Below are 18,103 nucleotides of genomic sequence, written 5' to 3'. Positions count from 1 at the left end.
GATTTCGCCGCACAGATCACATCCAAGAACCCAACTTGCCTTTGGTTGCTGGCCGAGGGTCGTCCACTGTTCTGGGGTAATTAAACTTTACGCTGACAAAAAAAACAACAACGTAGATTGTCTGTATTTGTTGCATTTGTCTTAAATTTAGTTGATTTATTCATGACTTACAGTCAGTGGCGGGAGAGGCACTCAGATCTTTTGCTGAAGTAAAAGTACCACAGTGTAGAAGTACTCTGTTTCCAGTAAAAGTCATGCATTCAAAAGTATTCAGAAGGTATTAGTTGCACCAGAATATATTTGAAGTACCAAAAGTAAAAGTACTCATCATGCAAAATGGTCTGTTTCAGAATAATTTATATTATACGACTGGACCATAATTAGTGATGCATTCATGTGTACATCCCTCTAATGTTGCAGCTGGTAAAGGTGGAGCTCTCTTTACTTTATATACTGCTTGTGAATTTCCCCCCAGGATCAGTAAAGTCTTATCTAATGTACTTGTTGATTGTATTATTAACCTGAATCTGCAAAGTAACTTTTAACTCAAGTTATTAGATAAATGTAGTGCAGTAAAAAGTACAATATTTCCCTCTGAATTGATGCAGACTAGAAGTATGAAGTAGCAGAAATACTCACATAAAGTACAAGTACCTCAATGTTGGAGTGAATGACAGTCATGCTGTGGCACACTGGTATAGTCCATTTTAAGTGAATAAAGAAACTGTACTTGAGTGCAATTTTAAGGTACTGTGTTGTCATTTTATGCACCTTATACTTTTACTCCACTACATTTCAGAGGGAAAGATTATACTTTTTACTTGACCACATTCATCTGACAGCTGTAGTTTTCAGATGAAGATTTACACATTAAGCAAAAGAAAATTTACCCAGCAGCATGAGTGCACCATAACTACATCTCTAATCAGCTAAGACAGCACAATGGTATGTGTGAACTGTGTGGGCTGATGTGGCTAACATCCTGACCTTGAGTGTAACCGATGCAGCCGCAACATCCAGTGTTGCTCTCAAGTGTCTGTATCTAAATTTAACTGCTCAGAATTTAATTCTAATTTTAATTTTAATTTTTTTTAAATGGGATCAGTGAGAGACTTATCACAAATCTTTCCAACCTTCAATGAATATCTTTAAACAACTGTGAAACTCTGAAGTATTTTAGTGTGCACTTTATACTCTCAGTTGCAGGTATGAGGGTGCTACACTGGTGCATGCTGGGAGTGACCATCCTGCTGCTGGTGTGCGAGGTTGCCATCAGTCAGCTGTGCAAGTCACTCATCACGCTGGTGGACGGTTTCCACACGCTCTTCATCCTCATGCGCATGGCTCTTCCTCCTCCTCAAACTGCAAACCTAACAAAACCTCCGCTCTCCTCTTCGGACTCCCCTGCGTCTCCTCCACATGCTTCCTCCTCCTCAGTAGCACTTCCTTCCACCCTGCCTGCAGAGTCATCCATCACACCTCTACCTGGCACCCAGACCACCACTGACGGGTCAACCGTCCCAGATCAACCTCCTACTCCTCAGCCTCACCATGACGCCGCCTCACTGGTTAACTCTCATCACCTCTTCTCCCCAGAAGTCTCTCCTGCAGCTCTCCACTGCGGTCTGTCCTACACCACCAGCAGGATTCAGGCTGTGGGGACTTTCATTTCCGCTCTCATCCTGGCCTCTCTGTGTCTCTCTTACCTAATCGAAATCATCAGCTTTTCCCTGGAGCCACACCCAGTGCAGCGCCCCCTGCTGCTTGCAGCAGTCGGAGCTGTCAGTCTCCTCCATAAGATGCTGGTGCTCGGGCTGAACTGGGATCAGCTGCAGGATGAGAGGGCTGCGGCAAGCAGGCAGCCGGAGACCGAATCTCACCTTGAAGTGAACCACAAAGGTGACAGCTTACATGTTCACTTTGAGGGGAATGCACAAATATGCACTTAACAATATGTGGCATCATGTTCTAAAAAGGCATCTTTATAAAGGGTTTATAAGTTGTAACTAATAGCTTTATTAATGGTCAATAAATCACTAATAACTTTAGATCAGTTAAGCCATTAATAAGAACAACATTCAGAAGGTCATGAATCCCATCCTGTGGCATATAGACACTCAGATAGGAATATAAGCGCACAAGAAAGCAAACTTTATCTATAAAGTACTTTTCAAAAAGGACATTCAGAGTGCTTTATGGGGAGATGAGAGAGAAAGAGAGGACAACAAATACAAACAAGCAGAACTAAGTGTACCCACAAAATAAAACATATAAAATCAAGAGAAAGCCAGCAAAAACAAGTGCATTTTAAGATACTTTACAAAGATGTGCACTGACGTGGCTTCTCTAAGACTTTGCAGGAAGCTGCTCCAGATTTGAGGAGCAACAACAAAAGCATGATCACCTTTAGCTTTCAGGTTCTGTTATATCTTCGTGGGACATTAGTACCATTTAGGTGTCATCCAGAAAGAAATTCACGGCCTTCAAACTACAAAACAAACTGCAAACTACTAGTTTAATCGGGGTTATACTTCTTTAAATACTTTTTTGCAGAGAGTCAGATGAGAAGATTGATACCGTGACTACATAGTAAATATTAAGCATCCGATTAGCTTAGCTTAGCATAAAAACTGTAAACAGGGGGAAACAGCTAGCAGGGCTCCGTCCAAAGATAACAAAATGTGCCCACCAGAAGCAGTAAAGCTCACTAATTAACACGCTATGTCTTGTTTGTTTAATCCGTACAAAGTCTAAAAATAACAATTTGTTAGCTGTTTCCAGTTGTTTCCAGTCTTGATGCTAATGAGATGCTAACGGTAGCTTCATATTTACCCTAGACATGTATTGATGCTAACACGTGGTGGTTTTTGACCTCTGACATCCAGTTTCAGCTGGTTAACAATAGAAATCTGATCAATCTAATCTGAGATACTATAGTTGGTTATTTGATGTGTGATGTCCAGACTGTGTTGAAGGATTTTAAATTTGTAGCAGTTCACAATGATGCATGAAGCCGTTTTTAAATACTACTGCAGAGTCGCTCTCTCTGTCCCACCAACCATTACTCTCCTTGAGAGTTTAAATGAATCAGTGTGAAAGCACGAACTCACACTGGCATTATGTAATGATAATCTTTTACTACAGAAGAATTACTGTGCCTGTCCAGGTGATGATATTGCTCTTACAGCTTTCACTTTGAAGTAGCTGCCAAGTATATTCAGCTGTAAGGAACATCAAACAGTGTCCGTGTTTGTTTTTCATTCCTCTGTTCGACTCCCACAGCCTTGGCTGAGGAGGAACCCAAAGGCCAGGCCGAGCCGGGGCGAGTCCTGGATGACGTTAGCCGCGTCCTGTCTGCTATGGATGACTCCGTCCACAATGGGGCGCTTGTCCTCTGTAATCCGGGAACCTCCAGCATCCCTGACACTGACTCTCAAATCCCACAAGCACAGCCAGAAGTCCACCTGCATGCAGCAGCTCCACAGGACGGCCAGGACTATGAAGACATCGCAGAAATTTCCAAAGACAATATCTGCATGGGACATCTTGGTAAGAGAGTTTAGCTCCTTGGACTGTCACCTGTCTCACCTTAGTGTCCCTTAGAAAAAGAGCCACGTGAAAAGACAACATTTGAATTCCACACAAGTTTTTGTAATATTTGGTTTTCATATGTGACCAAATGAAATTACCCGTTTGTTATGGGTGAGGTGTGTTTTTACGGGTGAAATTACATTTTTACGTGCAACAAATATTGTTTGCATGAAAGACGGAAAGATGGTTATGTGAAAAAAAGAAGAATGATGAACTTCAATCTCCTCATCTGAAATAAGTGAAGCCACAGAATAATGTCAAAGTAGGGCTGGGCAATATTTTAATACTATCATTTATCGTCATTAAAAACCTTTTTAATTAGGTTAATGGTTTTGTTTTACATATTTAAAGAGTTTTTGTAAGTTGTAATACAGTAACTATGGAACATATGATTTTGCCTACATCTTCCATATTACGATAAATATCAACATCAAAAACAAATGCTTGTAAATTTTGTGATAATGATTTCAGTTCAGCTCTAGTACATAAAATTGACTCAACTCCACCTTTTCCAGAAAGCATGGTGTTTTAAATTCACATGATAGTTATTAAGGAAAATATGATTGTTTTATTTCCTATTTGTTTATCACTGTATGGCCCAAAAGCAGATGTACTGTAACTCTGATCACAAAAAGGATTCTTGAAACAGTCACGTTTTACAGTTTTCTCCCCCTTCAGAGAGTCAAAATGCATCTGATACCCCTCCAGTCTGCAAGTCATCACATCACATTCAGAGTCCTGTACCGAGTAGCCAGTGGCCAGTCCGTCTCCAGTCATTCGTCCCTGTCATTCAGGGCCTTTGTACCTCCCTTCTGGCTCTGATCAACAGCCAGGTGATGCTGCTGTTCGGCCCACAGTGCCTGCACAGCTCTGGGTCCTGTGGCCACCTGGTGTACCTGGATCCTGGCCTCTCCCTGCTGGCTGTGATTACGCTGATTGCCACAGCTATGCCACAGGTCAGAACCAAATTAAGAGTTCTACCCTCGAATGACAACCTAGAAAGTATTGGATTTAAGAAATTATTTATTTATGTTGCTCATATTTGCTGCAGCTGTATCCAAACCTGCACTGACTGTTGCCATTATTTCACTGGTGAATCTCTCCAGGTGCACAGGTATGGACTGCTGCTGCTACAGGCCACACCTCGGCACATTTGCGTATCCGATCTTGGACGGAGGATTACGAGTGTCCCTGGGGTGCAGGCTGTGCATGACCTCCACGTCTGGCAGTTGACTGAATCGTTCACGGTGGCCTCTGTCCATGTGCACTGCCATGCTGGGTTTCCAGCACACAGGTGAAGTTTGTACTGGTGGCTGTAACTCTTTATACAGACAGTACGGACAGTATAACCGAACATCTGTGATGTACGTGTTTGTTTGCAGTTCTAGACTAATGCTCAAGTATTAAACTGTAGGTAAAGGCAGCAACAGTGAAGGCTAAAGCTCATGGAGTTCAAACTTATTTGTAGTATTGGCTATAAAAATGGACAATTACTGGTTTATACATCTATCTGTTACTGTGTCTTTTGGGTGTTAGAGCCAGCTCACATTGGGCGACAGGTGGTCCATCCTTGACGTCACCAGTCAATCACACATATACATTATACATTCATTTTTCTTAGATTGTAGGGTTATCATGAATATGTTTCTGCCTATGTTAAAAACTGAGTATTGTATTAATGCAGAATCATTTCCCATTTGTCCAGGTGTGCTGATCTGATGTCGGGGGTCACTAAAGTGCTGCAGAGTGTTGGAGTGAGCTGTTGTACCGTTCAGCCAGAGTTTGCTGCGTCCTGCTCTGGGTCCTCTGCAGGGAGTGGGGGTGGTGACACCTCCCCCGTCGTCCACAGAGAGGACCCCTCCCTGCCTCCTCTCCTGGCCTGCAGCCTCGCCTGTGGAAAGGCCTGCTCTGGGAATATGTGCTGCACTCCCCTAGAGGAGGAGACCAGGAGCCTGCTGGCACCACCAGCTGGGGAAACAAAGGAAGAGCCTCAGACACTGGTCATCGAGAACACCTTCCTCTGACTCTGTTTTAACCAGAATTACACCAGATGAAAATAAATGGATGATCTGATATTCATGTGCCGATGTAAAGGAAAATATGGTGGTAATCTCTCTCAAAACACTGCCTGCACATTATATGTGAATGTTCAGTTAGTTTTATGTCATTAACATGGTGCTGCACCACAAATTGTTATGCAATATGAAGTGAAATTCAGTGAAAATGGAGGCATTGTTTCTTGTGTTGCATCATTTGTACCTGGAACCTCTGTGTTCTCTCTCATGTCGGTATTGAAATAAAACAATTTATGATACTAAAGAGTGTCTCTTTTCATTTAAAGATAATAATAAGAATGAAAAGTGAGGTGTCACAGCAGCAAAAGGTACAAGAACTAATGCATATAGATAATGTAACACTGCATATAATACAAAACGAAACATACTTCTATTTACATCCAGTGGTGGGAAGTAAAGTACATTTACTCAAGTACTGTACTGAAGACCAATTTGACGTACTTGTACATTACTTTAGTATTTTCATTTTATGCTGCTTCACACTTCTACTCCATTACATTTATCTGACAACTTTAGTTACTAGTTTACAGATTTTACATACAAAACATGTGATCAGTTTATATAATATGATGCATTGTTACAGGTTAAACTTACATCTATACATTAATAATAATAATCTAACAATATAATAATATAGAAATATATGGGAGAGTAAAGCAGATCACACAGAGGGCTTTTCCATGGCAGACATTTGGTCATTGCAGGTGTAACTAAAAACAATAATGATGGCTTAGCATGCACAATAATTGGCACACTTAAACGTAATGCAGCCATTACGAATAGCACCAGCTAAACCTGTGCCCTTCCTGCTGTGACATGCCAAAATGGATTTCTATTTGTGTTTAATTGTAATCCTGAACATATCTCTTACCTGCGATGACACCATGTGGCTCCACCTTGTTATTTTCAGACAGCCAATCACAATGCCTCTGATTATCATACTACAGCACAGACCAGACTAGGTTTCCCTTTTTTCTGTTTATTTGATATAAATGTGCTTGAGGGCATCCAGCGCGCGATTACACTTTGTGTACAAGAGCTCTGTGAAGTAAATTGTAAGTAACAACAGTCATTGTGGTGGCACCATGACTAAGAAAGGTCTCGCTGGTATGAGGTATATAAATGTCTGACTGACTAATTGTAAGTGCCCGGATGAGCCTCGGTGGTCCGGGGTGCAGGCTTCAAACCTGTAGCTGCTTAGCGGCAGAGTGGTTCAATTCCACCTTTCGGGCGACACAGTGTTTCTCATTATGTAACATTCACCTACTATTTGGTTTTATGATGATTTCATTTTACGTCTTATGTTTTTTCGATATCCACAAAACTTATGAATACAATTTATTCATACCTGAACTGTGTCAACTAAACGTAAACAGCACATTTTAAACACTTAACACTGAAAGACTCGTTTATTATTTCCATTTTTTACAACCGTTAAGATCTCCTGACTACGTCACCAGCTTACTTCCTGTTATGTTTTGTCCTTGCACTTCACAATAAAAGACCTAGTTATTAAAAGTCACATTTTTTCTTCACAATTTCTCTTCATCGAAGTACATTTACTCAAGTGCTGTACTTTAATTGTTGGGGCATTCGTCCGAGTATTTCTTCTTTTTTTTTGCTCCACTATATGTCAGAGAAAAGTATTGTACTTTTACCTCTGCTACATTTATCTGACAGCTACTTTACAAATTAAGATTTTATGTACAAAACATATGATCAGTTTATAACATATTACGCATTATTACCGGTTACAACAACCCAACATTATATAAAGTTGTTAAAATCTGCAACACCTCGACCAACTGCAATGTTAAAATGCTGCTCACATAATACATCTGTCATTATGTTATATAATAATATAACACAAGGGGCAGGGGCCATTCAACATGAGTATTTAATATTTAGCTCTTAGTACCTCTGTACACACAACACTTGTACTGTATCGAGAAGACTAGATGAGCCATAATTATACTAATAAAATAGACAATTGAATACTTGAATTGGTTACTATATATGTTTTATATATGTTTTAGTTAAATAATAATTATTTAATCAATTAAATAAAAGTGGAGCTGTAGAATTGTAGATTATTTTGATTTATTCAAATCATGCATGACATAGAATATAATTTTGAACACCTTTAAACACATAACTTACTGTGAACATGAAAATTTGATCTTTTTTTTTTAAAGAGAAAAGTAGAGTAAATGTACAAATGTAATTAATATGAATGTGTAGGCCTAATAATATGGTTATATTTTCTTAAGAGAATTTAAATGGTTCTGTTGTTTAACGTTTAAAATGCATGAAATGAATGATTAAACAACGATGTAAAAGCTATGACGAAAAAATGAATGCATGTACTGTAAATACATTCAATCAGTGTGGTTATTGTGCATGGATGGGGAATTTACTGTGAATCCACATCCGCTTTGCCCGGAAAAAAACATTGATTGACAGCCTCTCACAGCCAATCATCTGCGAGAATTTCCTGTCTGCCATCCAATCATCTTCCCCATCGGTGTAGGCGGGCAGGTCAATGCGGAAACCAGCCTGTGTAGCGGAGGATGCGTGATGTCCTTGCCTGCTTGATTTTGGGATAAAGTGGATGAAAAACTCACCCTGTGTTTGGTGGAGGTCACTGATTTCTTATTACCCGGTAAGACAGATTTTTGAACGTATTATCAACGTTATATTAGACTCGTAGAGGCCTCGTTTTGTCAAATAAACTGACGTGTAACTGTGTTGTTGGCCTGTGCCCGTCAGCGTCCTGCTAACGAGTAGGTGACGACGTTATGAAAGTTATTAACTTGTGTTTCAGTTAAAATTAATTAAGAGACAGTCTATACCAAGCAGAAACTCTTTATCTGCATCTAACTTTACCGTCACTAATCATTTCAGACGATATTTTAGGAGGCTTTAATTGTCCTCATCGAATTCGAAATGCAGAATGGCTGCAATTAACTAACGTTTCACTATCGATTAATTCATCGACTAATCGATTAATTTTGTATTTCTTTGTTTAAGCGATTATTCAATCAATTTATTTAAAGCTATATTTACAAAAGCCCAAACAGGTTATACCCCAGGTTATGTGAGAGGTGACCATATATCTTGCTTGATAAATTAGTAAAACAACTTCTTATTGAAATTGAAAGAGATTTTCTGTCTGTTGATCATTTCATTGTGAAAGAATCTGAACCACCTTAATAATGCAAGGAGAGGGTTTCACGTTTCAGCTCTGGACCAACTTAAACCTTCTTGGTATTTATTTAAACATTTCCTGCATGTGGAAGAAAAGTGGAAGCAAAAATTGTTAAATGAATACGAAGATGATTTGAGTTTGTTCAGAGCAGAGTTTTGTTGTTCATTTTGTTGTTGTTCGTTTCATCCTGACATTTTCCTTATTCTGTCTTCCAGAGTTGACTTTAAAAGACAGTCCGTGATGCCTCTTCATAAATACCCCCCCAAAATCTGGGATGTCCTGAAACTGAAGCAGGGCATCTACGCTCGTCTCCCTAAACACTACCTCAAGTCCCTCGAGCAGAAAGATCCCACTCCTGTTCATTGGAGGCCTCTGGGAGTCCAGTACCGAGCCAACCCAACGACGGGGCAGAAGGAACGGGTGCAGGATGTCCCGATCCCTATCTACTACCCTCCACACTCCCAGGACGGCCTGTGGGGAGGAGAGGGCTGGATATCAGGCTTCAGATACGCCAACAATGACAAAGTGAGTCTCCAGGAAGATGATTTCCTCTCCTTAGTTCATGACAATGCACACAGCATGAGCTTCCAGCTGCTGTAGATTTATATCCAGCCTGGGTTTTATTTGCATGTCACGCTCCACTTGCTGTCAACCTCGTCTCCACGGTAACTATCAAAAATCTAGTTTGGTCTTAATGGGAATTCAAATCAAAGGGTCATGTTTGCAGTCAAATAAGCAACGGTTTAAGGCTGTCATCTTTTGTAAGTGCAGAACACAGGTCCTACAATATTATGTTATTACAATACTTAAGCTACAATATGATATTTTGATGCTTTGATGATATGTTGCAAGCTCAACTTTGTCAAGATACTTTTATCCGTGAAGAATTTATCAATAAAGATATATTACAAGGTTTATTAGGTTTTCACTCTGTTCATCACACTTTTGAGATAAATGAGGTTCTCGAGTGGACGCACTCAACAACAGCACTGTCACAGAAATCAGTGAAGTGCATATAAAGCTGGGCCGCTTCACTGAATGCAAATATGTGGACCAAAATGTGTTTTGTTGAAGTTTATTGCATATTTAAAATATTTATTGAAAGACATGCATGTTGAGATCCACGTTTGCCAATCAGAACATCACATCATCTTGTTATTTGTCTTTGACATTTCCAACAAGTTCTGTACTCAAAATAGTCCACAAAACTAAAATGTTACTCTCTACTTTATCATACTTGTCTCATGGTTTTATTGATTTCTGAATTTTTCTCTTTCCATAGTTGTCGACTCGTCTGAGGAAGACCTGGAAACCACAGGTGTTCAAGAGAGAGTTGTACAGCGAGATCCTCGACCACAAGTTCACCATCACAGTCACAGCGCGCACTCTGGACCTCATCGATGCTGCCTTCGGCTTCGACTTTTATATTCTTAAGGTAAGAGAAAGCTACCTCTGTGTGACAAAATTACATATTCCAAAGGGCTTTTTATGTGACTGTAATTATCCACCTCAGACATCAAAGGAAGACCTGAACTCCAAGCTGGGGATGGACCTGAAGAGGGCCATGTTGCTTCGCCTGGCACGCAAAAACACAGAGCTTTACCCCAACAACCTGGTCAAGAGAGAGAAGGTCTACCACAAATACAAGGTGGGTGGGCTTGTTTACGTCCTTAATGTGTTGGGAATGGAGATGATTTCTGGCACAACTAACCCTGACCAGCTACTGTAAAAGAGAAGGAGTTGTGATAAAAACCCAAATCATGTGTTTCTTTTTCTGCTTCCTTCTGTCTGAGCAGCAGTTTGAGATCCCTGAGGAGGAGGCCGACTGGTTGGGTCTGAGCCTGGAGGAGGCCGTGGAGAAACAGAGGCAGCTGGAGCACAAGGTAACAAAGTCCTCAAACACGAAGACCGAAGCTCACCTCATTTAGCACTTTTATTTCAGCCATTTCACCTCACAACAGCTAGAAACAAAGTGGAAGAGCTAATGCTCCTCTATTGCAGGCCGCAAGATTTATAAGAAACTTATAAATAGGAAGAGTAGAGTGCAAATCTCTTCTATTTTTAATGAGAAAGACATTCATTGAGAGAAATAGATTTCACCAATACCCAAATCACAGACCCCTGAAAGATGTAAAAAGAAATGTTGCTTTGTAATGTTAACACTGTTCAGTCTGTGTTAGTTGGTCCCGAGGGCTCTGACTCTGTTTTGTTCTTGTCTCTCAGGAGCCTGAGCCTCTGTTTAAAGCCTGCGTGGACCAGCTGGTGGAGGAGCTGCACATCCAAAAACTCTCCGAGCCACACCTCATAGAGAAGTGACAACCTGAACCGCTTGAGCGGGACCAGAAGCAGCTTCTCAGACTGAAAAAGTCAGTAGGTTGAACTGACAAGCTTGTCCAGATGGTGGTGGGAGTCATCTAGTTTCTGTTTCTGAACAGTTTCAGTACTGATTGTACACTTGGGAGAACTTGCTGCAGTTTCAACTTGTATTTTCATCTGGAAGCGGCCCACAAGTGGAAGTGACACAAATGACGAGGCCATGCTGGAGTAATGCTTATTTATTTCCCCTTGCATTTAAGATACACTCGTAAGACATTTTAGGAATTAAGGGAAAAGCCTTCATCAGTGTAAATACTCCCCGACCAGTTGTGATATAAGGATACAGGATATCTAAAAAATAAAGATTCCCTTTTCTTTCTTAAACCTTGTTTCTGCTCATCTGTTCTCAAATAATTATTAAATCAGGTCACTAATACAGTGGGGCAAAAAAGTATTTAGTCAGCCACCAATTGTGCAAGTTCTCCCACTTAAAAAGATGAGAGAGGCCTGTAATTTTCATCATAGGTACACTTCAACTATGAGAGACAGAATGGGGGGAAAGAATCCAGGAAATGACATTGTAGGATTTTTAATGAATTAATTGGTAAATTCCTCGGTAAAATAAGTATTTGGTCACCTACAAACAAGCAAGATTTCTGGCTCTCACAGACCTGTAACTTCTTCTTTAAGAAGCTCCTCTGTCCTCCACTCTTTACCTGTGTTAATGGCACCTGTTTGAACTCTTTATCAGTATAAAAGACACCTGTCCACAACCTCAAACAGTCAGACTCCAAACTCCACTATGGCCAAGACCAAAGAGCTGTCAAAGGACACCAGAAACAAAATTGTAGACGTGCACCAGGCTGGGAAGACTGAATCTGCAATAGGTAAGCAGCTTGGTGTGAAGAAATCAACTATGGGAGCAATTATTAGAAAATGGAAGACATACAAGACCACTGATAATCTCCCTCGATCTGGGGCTCCACGCAAGATCTCACCCCGTGGGGTCAAAATGATGACGAGAACGGTGAGCAAAAATCCCAGAACCACACGGGGGGGACCTAGTGAATGACCTGCAGAGAGCTGGGACCAAAGTAACAAAGGCTACCATCAGTAACACACTACGCCGCCAGGGACTCAAATCCAGCAGTGCCAGACGTGTCCCCCTGCTTAAGCCAGTACATGTCCAGGCCCGTCTGAAGTTTGCTAGAGAGCATTTGGATGATCCAGAAGAGGATTGGGAGAATGTCATATGGTCAGATGAAACCAAAATAGAACTTTTTGGTAAAAACTCAACTTGTCGTGTTTGGAGGAGAAAGAATGCTGAGTTGCATCCAAAGAACACCATACCTACTGTGAAGCATGGGGGTGGAAACATCATGCTTTGGGGCTGTTTTTCTGCAAAGGGACCAGGACGACTGATCCGTGTAAAGGAAAGAATGAATGGGGCCATGTATCGTGAGATTTTGAGTGAAAACCTCCTTCCATCAGCAAGGGCATTGAAGATGAAACGTGGCTGGGTCTTTCAGCATGACAATGATCCCGAACACACCGCCCGGGCAACGAAGGAGTGGCTTCGTAAGAAGCATTTCAAGGTCCTGGAGTGGCCTAGCCAGTCTCCAGATCTCAACCCCATAGAAAATCTTTGGAGGGAGTTGAAAGTCCGTGTTGCCCAGCGACAGCCCCAAAACATCACTGCTCTAGAGGGGATCTGCATGGAGGAATGGGCCAAAATACCAGCAACAGTGTGTGAAAACCTTGTGAAGACTTGCAGAAAACGTTTGACCTCTGTCATTGCCAACAAAGGGTATATAACAAAGTATTGAGATGAACTTTTGTTATTGACCAAATACTTATTTTCCACCATAATTTGCAAATAAATTCTTTAAAAATCAGACAATGTGATTTTCTGGATTTTTTTTTCTCATTTTGTCTCTCATAGTTGAGGTATACCTATGATGGAAATTGGAGCCCTCTCTCATCTTTTAAGTGGGAGAACTTGCACAATTGGTGGCTGACTAAATACTTTTTTGCCCCACTGTATATCATTCACTGATTCACTGCATGACGTTTGGTGAGATGACTCCTGTCTTGTAAGCAAAAACAAGTTAAAGGAATAGTTTGACATTTTGGGAAATACATGTTTTTTATTTCTTGCTGAGAGATGAAAAGATGTCTCATGTTTGGACAGTAAATATCAGGCTGGAGCTAGCAGCTTGTTAGCTTAGCTAAGCACAAAGACTGGAAATGGGGGAAACCGCTAACCTGGCTCTACCTAAAGGTAACAAAATCTGCCTACCAGCACAGCAGCTGCAGTCCTTTGGCATGATGTTCTAAAATCAATCAAGTTTTACTAAGTTCATTTATTCAAGTACTTCACTTAAGTATACATTTTGAGGTACTTGAGTATATCCATTTTAAGCAACTTTATATTTCTTAATTTCAGAGGAAAATATGATTTTTATTTCTACATTTATCTATTTATAACAACTAGTAGTTACTTACAGGGTGATTCATCGATCAAACTAATTAAGTATATAAAATGATATAAAATGGTTAAAATGATCTCCTTCACGACCAGCTCATTAACATTCACATAATTCACAATCCCATTATTATACATAGTAATATAACTTGTGACAGGAGTTGTTGTACTGTTTAATGAATACTTTTACTTTTCATACTTAAAGTACATTTTGATAACAATATTTCTGTACTTTTTAATTCATACTTAGGAGACAGGACTTCTACTTCTAATGGAGTACTTTTACATTGTGATATTGGTACTTCTCATCAGCTCTCAGCGAAAAAACTTCTGAAGTACAATCTTAATGTGTGTTTTACTGCCTCTGAGGATGTGCTGTAAACCCACGACATGTTGTGTCTGTGTTTCCTCAATAGATGGAGCCAAAATGCTTTAAATGAGTTAAACCGCCATTTAATAACGTGAGAGATTATGACTTGTTTGTATTTTGAGCCCTTTTTTTGTTTGTTTTAAATGGTTAGATTTAGATTTTATTTCAAACATGTTAAAAAAAACTGAAAAATATAAGTAAGAAAACAAAACAAGAACAACCAATAAAATTAACAGTAAAGATACAGCACACTCACAATAAACAACATAAATAATTATTGAACTCTAGACATTTATTAAGCTCATCCATTTGAACCATATGACACCACATGTCAACATCCAAACAGCAGTTAAATGTGTTCCAGCATTTCTTTGTTTGCCATCAAAACAACCAGTGTTGCAATAAACCGCAACACCGCAATCTGCCCATGAACACGGCACTAATGCAGCTAACATCCTTATATGGTGCTCGAGTTGACCAGGGGAAAAAAACGAAGGGGTTTATGAAAACATAAAAACCGCCGTTTCTCGCCTGGTTTCGCTTTTCATCGCCTCTGGTCTGATCTCTGTCAGTTGTATTTGGTGTTGTGTAGCTTTGTGGTTGCAGCATGCTATTATGGTAACATGGGGAGTCCCAACTGGTGTGGGGACTCCCGTGGGTGTTGTAACCTTGCAACAGAGGAGGAAAAAAAAGATACCTGGCACCTGTAAACAGAAATATTCACTCCTTATATAGATACAACCTCAGTCTGGAATTACCCTATCAAATGGTGCACATGGTTATCAAATCATCTATATGAACAACAACAAACTCTGAAACTGACACACACCAAGCGCCACATTTTCTCTGCTGGCAGATGGATTTTAGAGGAACATCTGGCTGGTTCATCTTCACTCCCCTGAGCGAAACTAAAAGTTGTTTGACCTCATTTTTTCCATTTGAAATCAGGCCATGAGCAATCGGTGACCATGTATGAGCTGTCTGTGTCACATTTTTCCAACTAATCATTTGCCAGCAACCTCCATCTGTAGTCTGACAGCAGTTCAGCTGGAGAGGTGACATTGATCACGGCTGCAGCTCGTTTTGATCGGCCTGTGATTCACAGATCATTTATCCCTGTTTGTCTTTACTTGTGTAAATATTTATTATGGTAGGCACCCCCTTACATCACCCTTCCAGTCCACCTTTTGCCAAATATGGATTTTTTTATGTTATGTTTACTGACTGGGGTATCAAACATTGAAAAGGAACACTGTCAGTTGTACAAAAGTTGTCCCGGGTCCTAAAATGTATCCGTTGAAGTCCTGTACATTATAAACACTATGGCTTTAGGGATGGCAGTGTCAGTCCACCGCTTTGGTCCAGACTGAAATATCTCAACAAATATAAGATGAATTGCCGTGAAATTTGGTGCAGATGTTAATGGTTCCCAGAGGATGAATCCTAATGACTTTGGTGATCCTCTGACTTTTCATCTAGCGCCATCATCAGGTCAAATTTTGGTTTATGACCAAATACCTGCAAAACTGATGACATTCTCGTCAGCTTCAGCTAATTAGCACATGTTAGCATACTAACAGGCTAAACTAAGATGTTGGTCATGGTAAACATTATACCTACTTTACCATAGCATGTTAGTGTCTTCTATTATACATCCAATTTGGGTCTCAAAATGCAGTCCTACATTACCAGCTGGTCGTCTGGGGTGCTCTGATCAGGGTTTGTTGGTTGTTCCTTGATCCAGGCTCAAACTAAATGAGTCTCTCTGTGCTTCTGAGGTTGTGGCTCCTAAACTTTGCAACTCTTTTACAACTTCACCTCTAATTCAAACATTCAAACTCTAGTATTGTTTTTAAAAATATCTGTCTTCAGTCTCTTAATTTGTTTTTTAAAAGGTCCACAGAATGGAGAGTTAGAGTTATTTATCTGCAGACATGAGAAATGGTGATATGACTATACATTTGTTAACCATCAGTGTGTCTGCCACACCCTTCAAACCGTAGTATCTCTACTTTTAGTTTGTCTGCTTTATGCAAATATTGGACTTTTACACGAGGCAATGAAGTACTTTGTCAGGTATTTCATTTGCTTGATCAGCCATCCTCAGTTAATATAACTACTTATATACAATATATATCAATATTGCAGTTAAACCAGTTGATACCAGTTACTTTCCACCACTATAAATAATAGTAGTACATTTAGTTATATGTAGTAGTACATTTTAGTATTTCTACACTGTGGTATTGCTATTTTTACTTTAGTAAAAGATCTGAGTACTTCTTCCACCACTGATGATTTACCAGAAGGTGTGTGATTTACCATTAAGGGCTTGTAAACAGCTGTGATCACCTGCCAGAGTGGGTGTGACTCCAGTAATGGAGAGCCAGTGTGATTTCATTGGAGTGATGCAACTGGAAGTTAAACCTCACCTTCCAGAGGGCAAACATCTGAAATCAAAAACCGTACGAGGGCCCTTATTAAATCTCTCCTTGTCATCATTTCTATATTTGATTGTTTCCACCACACATGACTAATCCTGTGAGCTCAGTATTTCCCAGAGTTTCCACAAACCAACCAACACCTGAAAGTTGAGGTTCATGCCCACCGTCTGAGGCTGGTGTTTTATTTCACTGAGAAGAAAACATTTCATACCCTGATATAATAACAGGAATACTGCAATGAACCCTCATAAGATTTGTTTTAGCAACATTTATGACAGTGAAAGTCTCAGGTGCACATCTGTCTTCACTGAATTTGTGCTTTGAGGAGAGAGTTGCTCCCTCAATCGTTTTGCCTTCTTGTCTAATCCTAATTCAGATGTCCAGTATAATACAGGGCAAGCACAAGTCATGTCTGGGCTTTTCACATAAACAGTCCCTGAAGTATTGAAGTGACTTGTGCTGGGACTCACCTCCATGTGACCGTTTTAATGCCTGTATCATTTTTACAGTACAGAGTCCTCTCATGGGCAGTCTTATGGAAATAATCCTTTTAATAATGAAGTCATGGGTCAAATTCACAGTTGTCTGATCACTCTCATGACAAATCCACATGATTTACACTCTTAAACGTTGCTTTACTGCGGATTATAATCTCTGCTTTGAGAGAATAGTTTGACATTTACCTTTGGACAGAACCAGGCTAGCTGTTGCCACTGTTTCTGGTCTTTATGCTAAGCTAAGCTAAGCAGCTGCCAACTCCAGCCTCATATTTAGCATACAAACATAAGAGTGGTATCAATCTTCCCATCTAATTCTTGGCAAGAAAGCGAATATTTCCCAAAATGTCAAACTATTCCTTTAACATTTTGTGGCTACCACTACTGTCCCTGCTAAAATTTTAAGTATAACTAAATCCTTAAGTATGCTGATACTTCCTGTAGCCGTAAAATAAGGCAATAAAAATACACACTTGTCTACGTGCTTGTACAAGTCTTTATCAAACCGCCACTTTTGTGCCTTTGGAGAGGATGACCATGTGTTAAATCTGAAAGTGTCGACATGTCTGGACGAGTCCTAGCAGCAGGGTATGGTGGTACCATTTCACAGGAAATAATGCTCATCTCTTTGTGTGCACTAGATAAAAGGCCTTGGAAACCAGCCCAGTGTGGAGTTTCCCAGTGGCTGTACGCCATGTGTTCAAGTTCAAGTCAACAGTGACGGGCAGAGCCAGAAGAGGTAACAGCATCACACGAGGTAACCAGGTGCACAGATGGACGACTGAGAATGTTACATATTGACATTACACAGCTGCCAGTTTGTTTACTACTCAGTAAAAACAGGTTTGTGGGTGTGAGAGGGAACAAAGAGTAGTGAAGATCACAAGAGCTGAAACCATTAATCCACTAATCGACAGAAAATGAATTGGCAACAATTGTGCTAATTGTAAATTGGTACTAGTTTAAACTTGTTAAATGTGAGGATTTGCTTCTTTTTTCTGTTTTGATATAATTTTAAGTTCTTAAGTATCTTTGGTTTTTGGACAAAGCAGTCACTTTGAAGATGTCACCATGGACTGTAGGAATTTATGATTTATGTTTTTCACTGTACACAATT

At 40.1% G+C, this 18,103-nt stretch overlaps 2 protein-coding genes and 1 non-coding gene across 3 annotated transcripts; all 3 read left to right on the top strand.

Annotated features, from left to right (window-relative positions):
- The first annotated feature begins 679 nt into the window (after positions 1-679).
- LOC139285460 (proton-coupled zinc antiporter SLC30A1) lies at positions 680-5,615 on the top strand. Its single transcript, XM_070906026.1, has 6 exons — positions 680-695; positions 1,201-1,899; positions 3,283-3,549; positions 4,270-4,547; positions 4,698-4,885; positions 5,297-5,615. The coding sequence occupies exons 1-6, from the start codon at positions 680-682 to the stop codon at positions 5,613-5,615; spliced, it is 1,767 nt and encodes a 588-aa protein (XP_070762127.1).
- Positions 5,616-6,812: 1,197 nt separating this feature from the next.
- On the top strand, positions 6,813-6,899 carry trnastop-uca (transfer RNA opal suppressor (anticodon UCA)). Its single transcript has one exon. It is a non-coding gene; the product is annotated as a tRNA-Sec (tRNA).
- Positions 6,900-8,210: 1,311 nt separating this feature from the next.
- Positions 8,211-11,574, top strand: mrpl28 (mitochondrial ribosomal protein L28). The gene is made up of 6 exons (XM_070906228.1): positions 8,211-8,328; positions 9,090-9,399; positions 10,157-10,309; positions 10,388-10,522; positions 10,671-10,757; positions 11,098-11,574. Exons 2-6 carry the CDS (start codon positions 9,115-9,117, stop codon positions 11,188-11,190), a joined length of 753 nt encoding a protein of 250 aa, XP_070762329.1. The 5' UTR covers positions 8,211-8,328; positions 9,090-9,114; the 3' UTR covers positions 11,191-11,574.
- The last annotated feature ends 6,529 nt before the right edge of the window (positions 11,575-18,103 follow it).

This window comes from Enoplosus armatus, chromosome 5 (assembly GCF_043641665.1).
Source record: "Enoplosus armatus isolate fEnoArm2 chromosome 5, fEnoArm2.hap1, whole genome shotgun sequence".
Lineage (NCBI taxonomy): Eukaryota > Metazoa > Chordata > Actinopteri > Centrarchiformes > Enoplosidae > Enoplosus > Enoplosus armatus.
The sequence above is the reverse complement of the archived record's forward strand: the minus strand, read 5'-3'. Positions and strand labels throughout refer to the sequence as shown.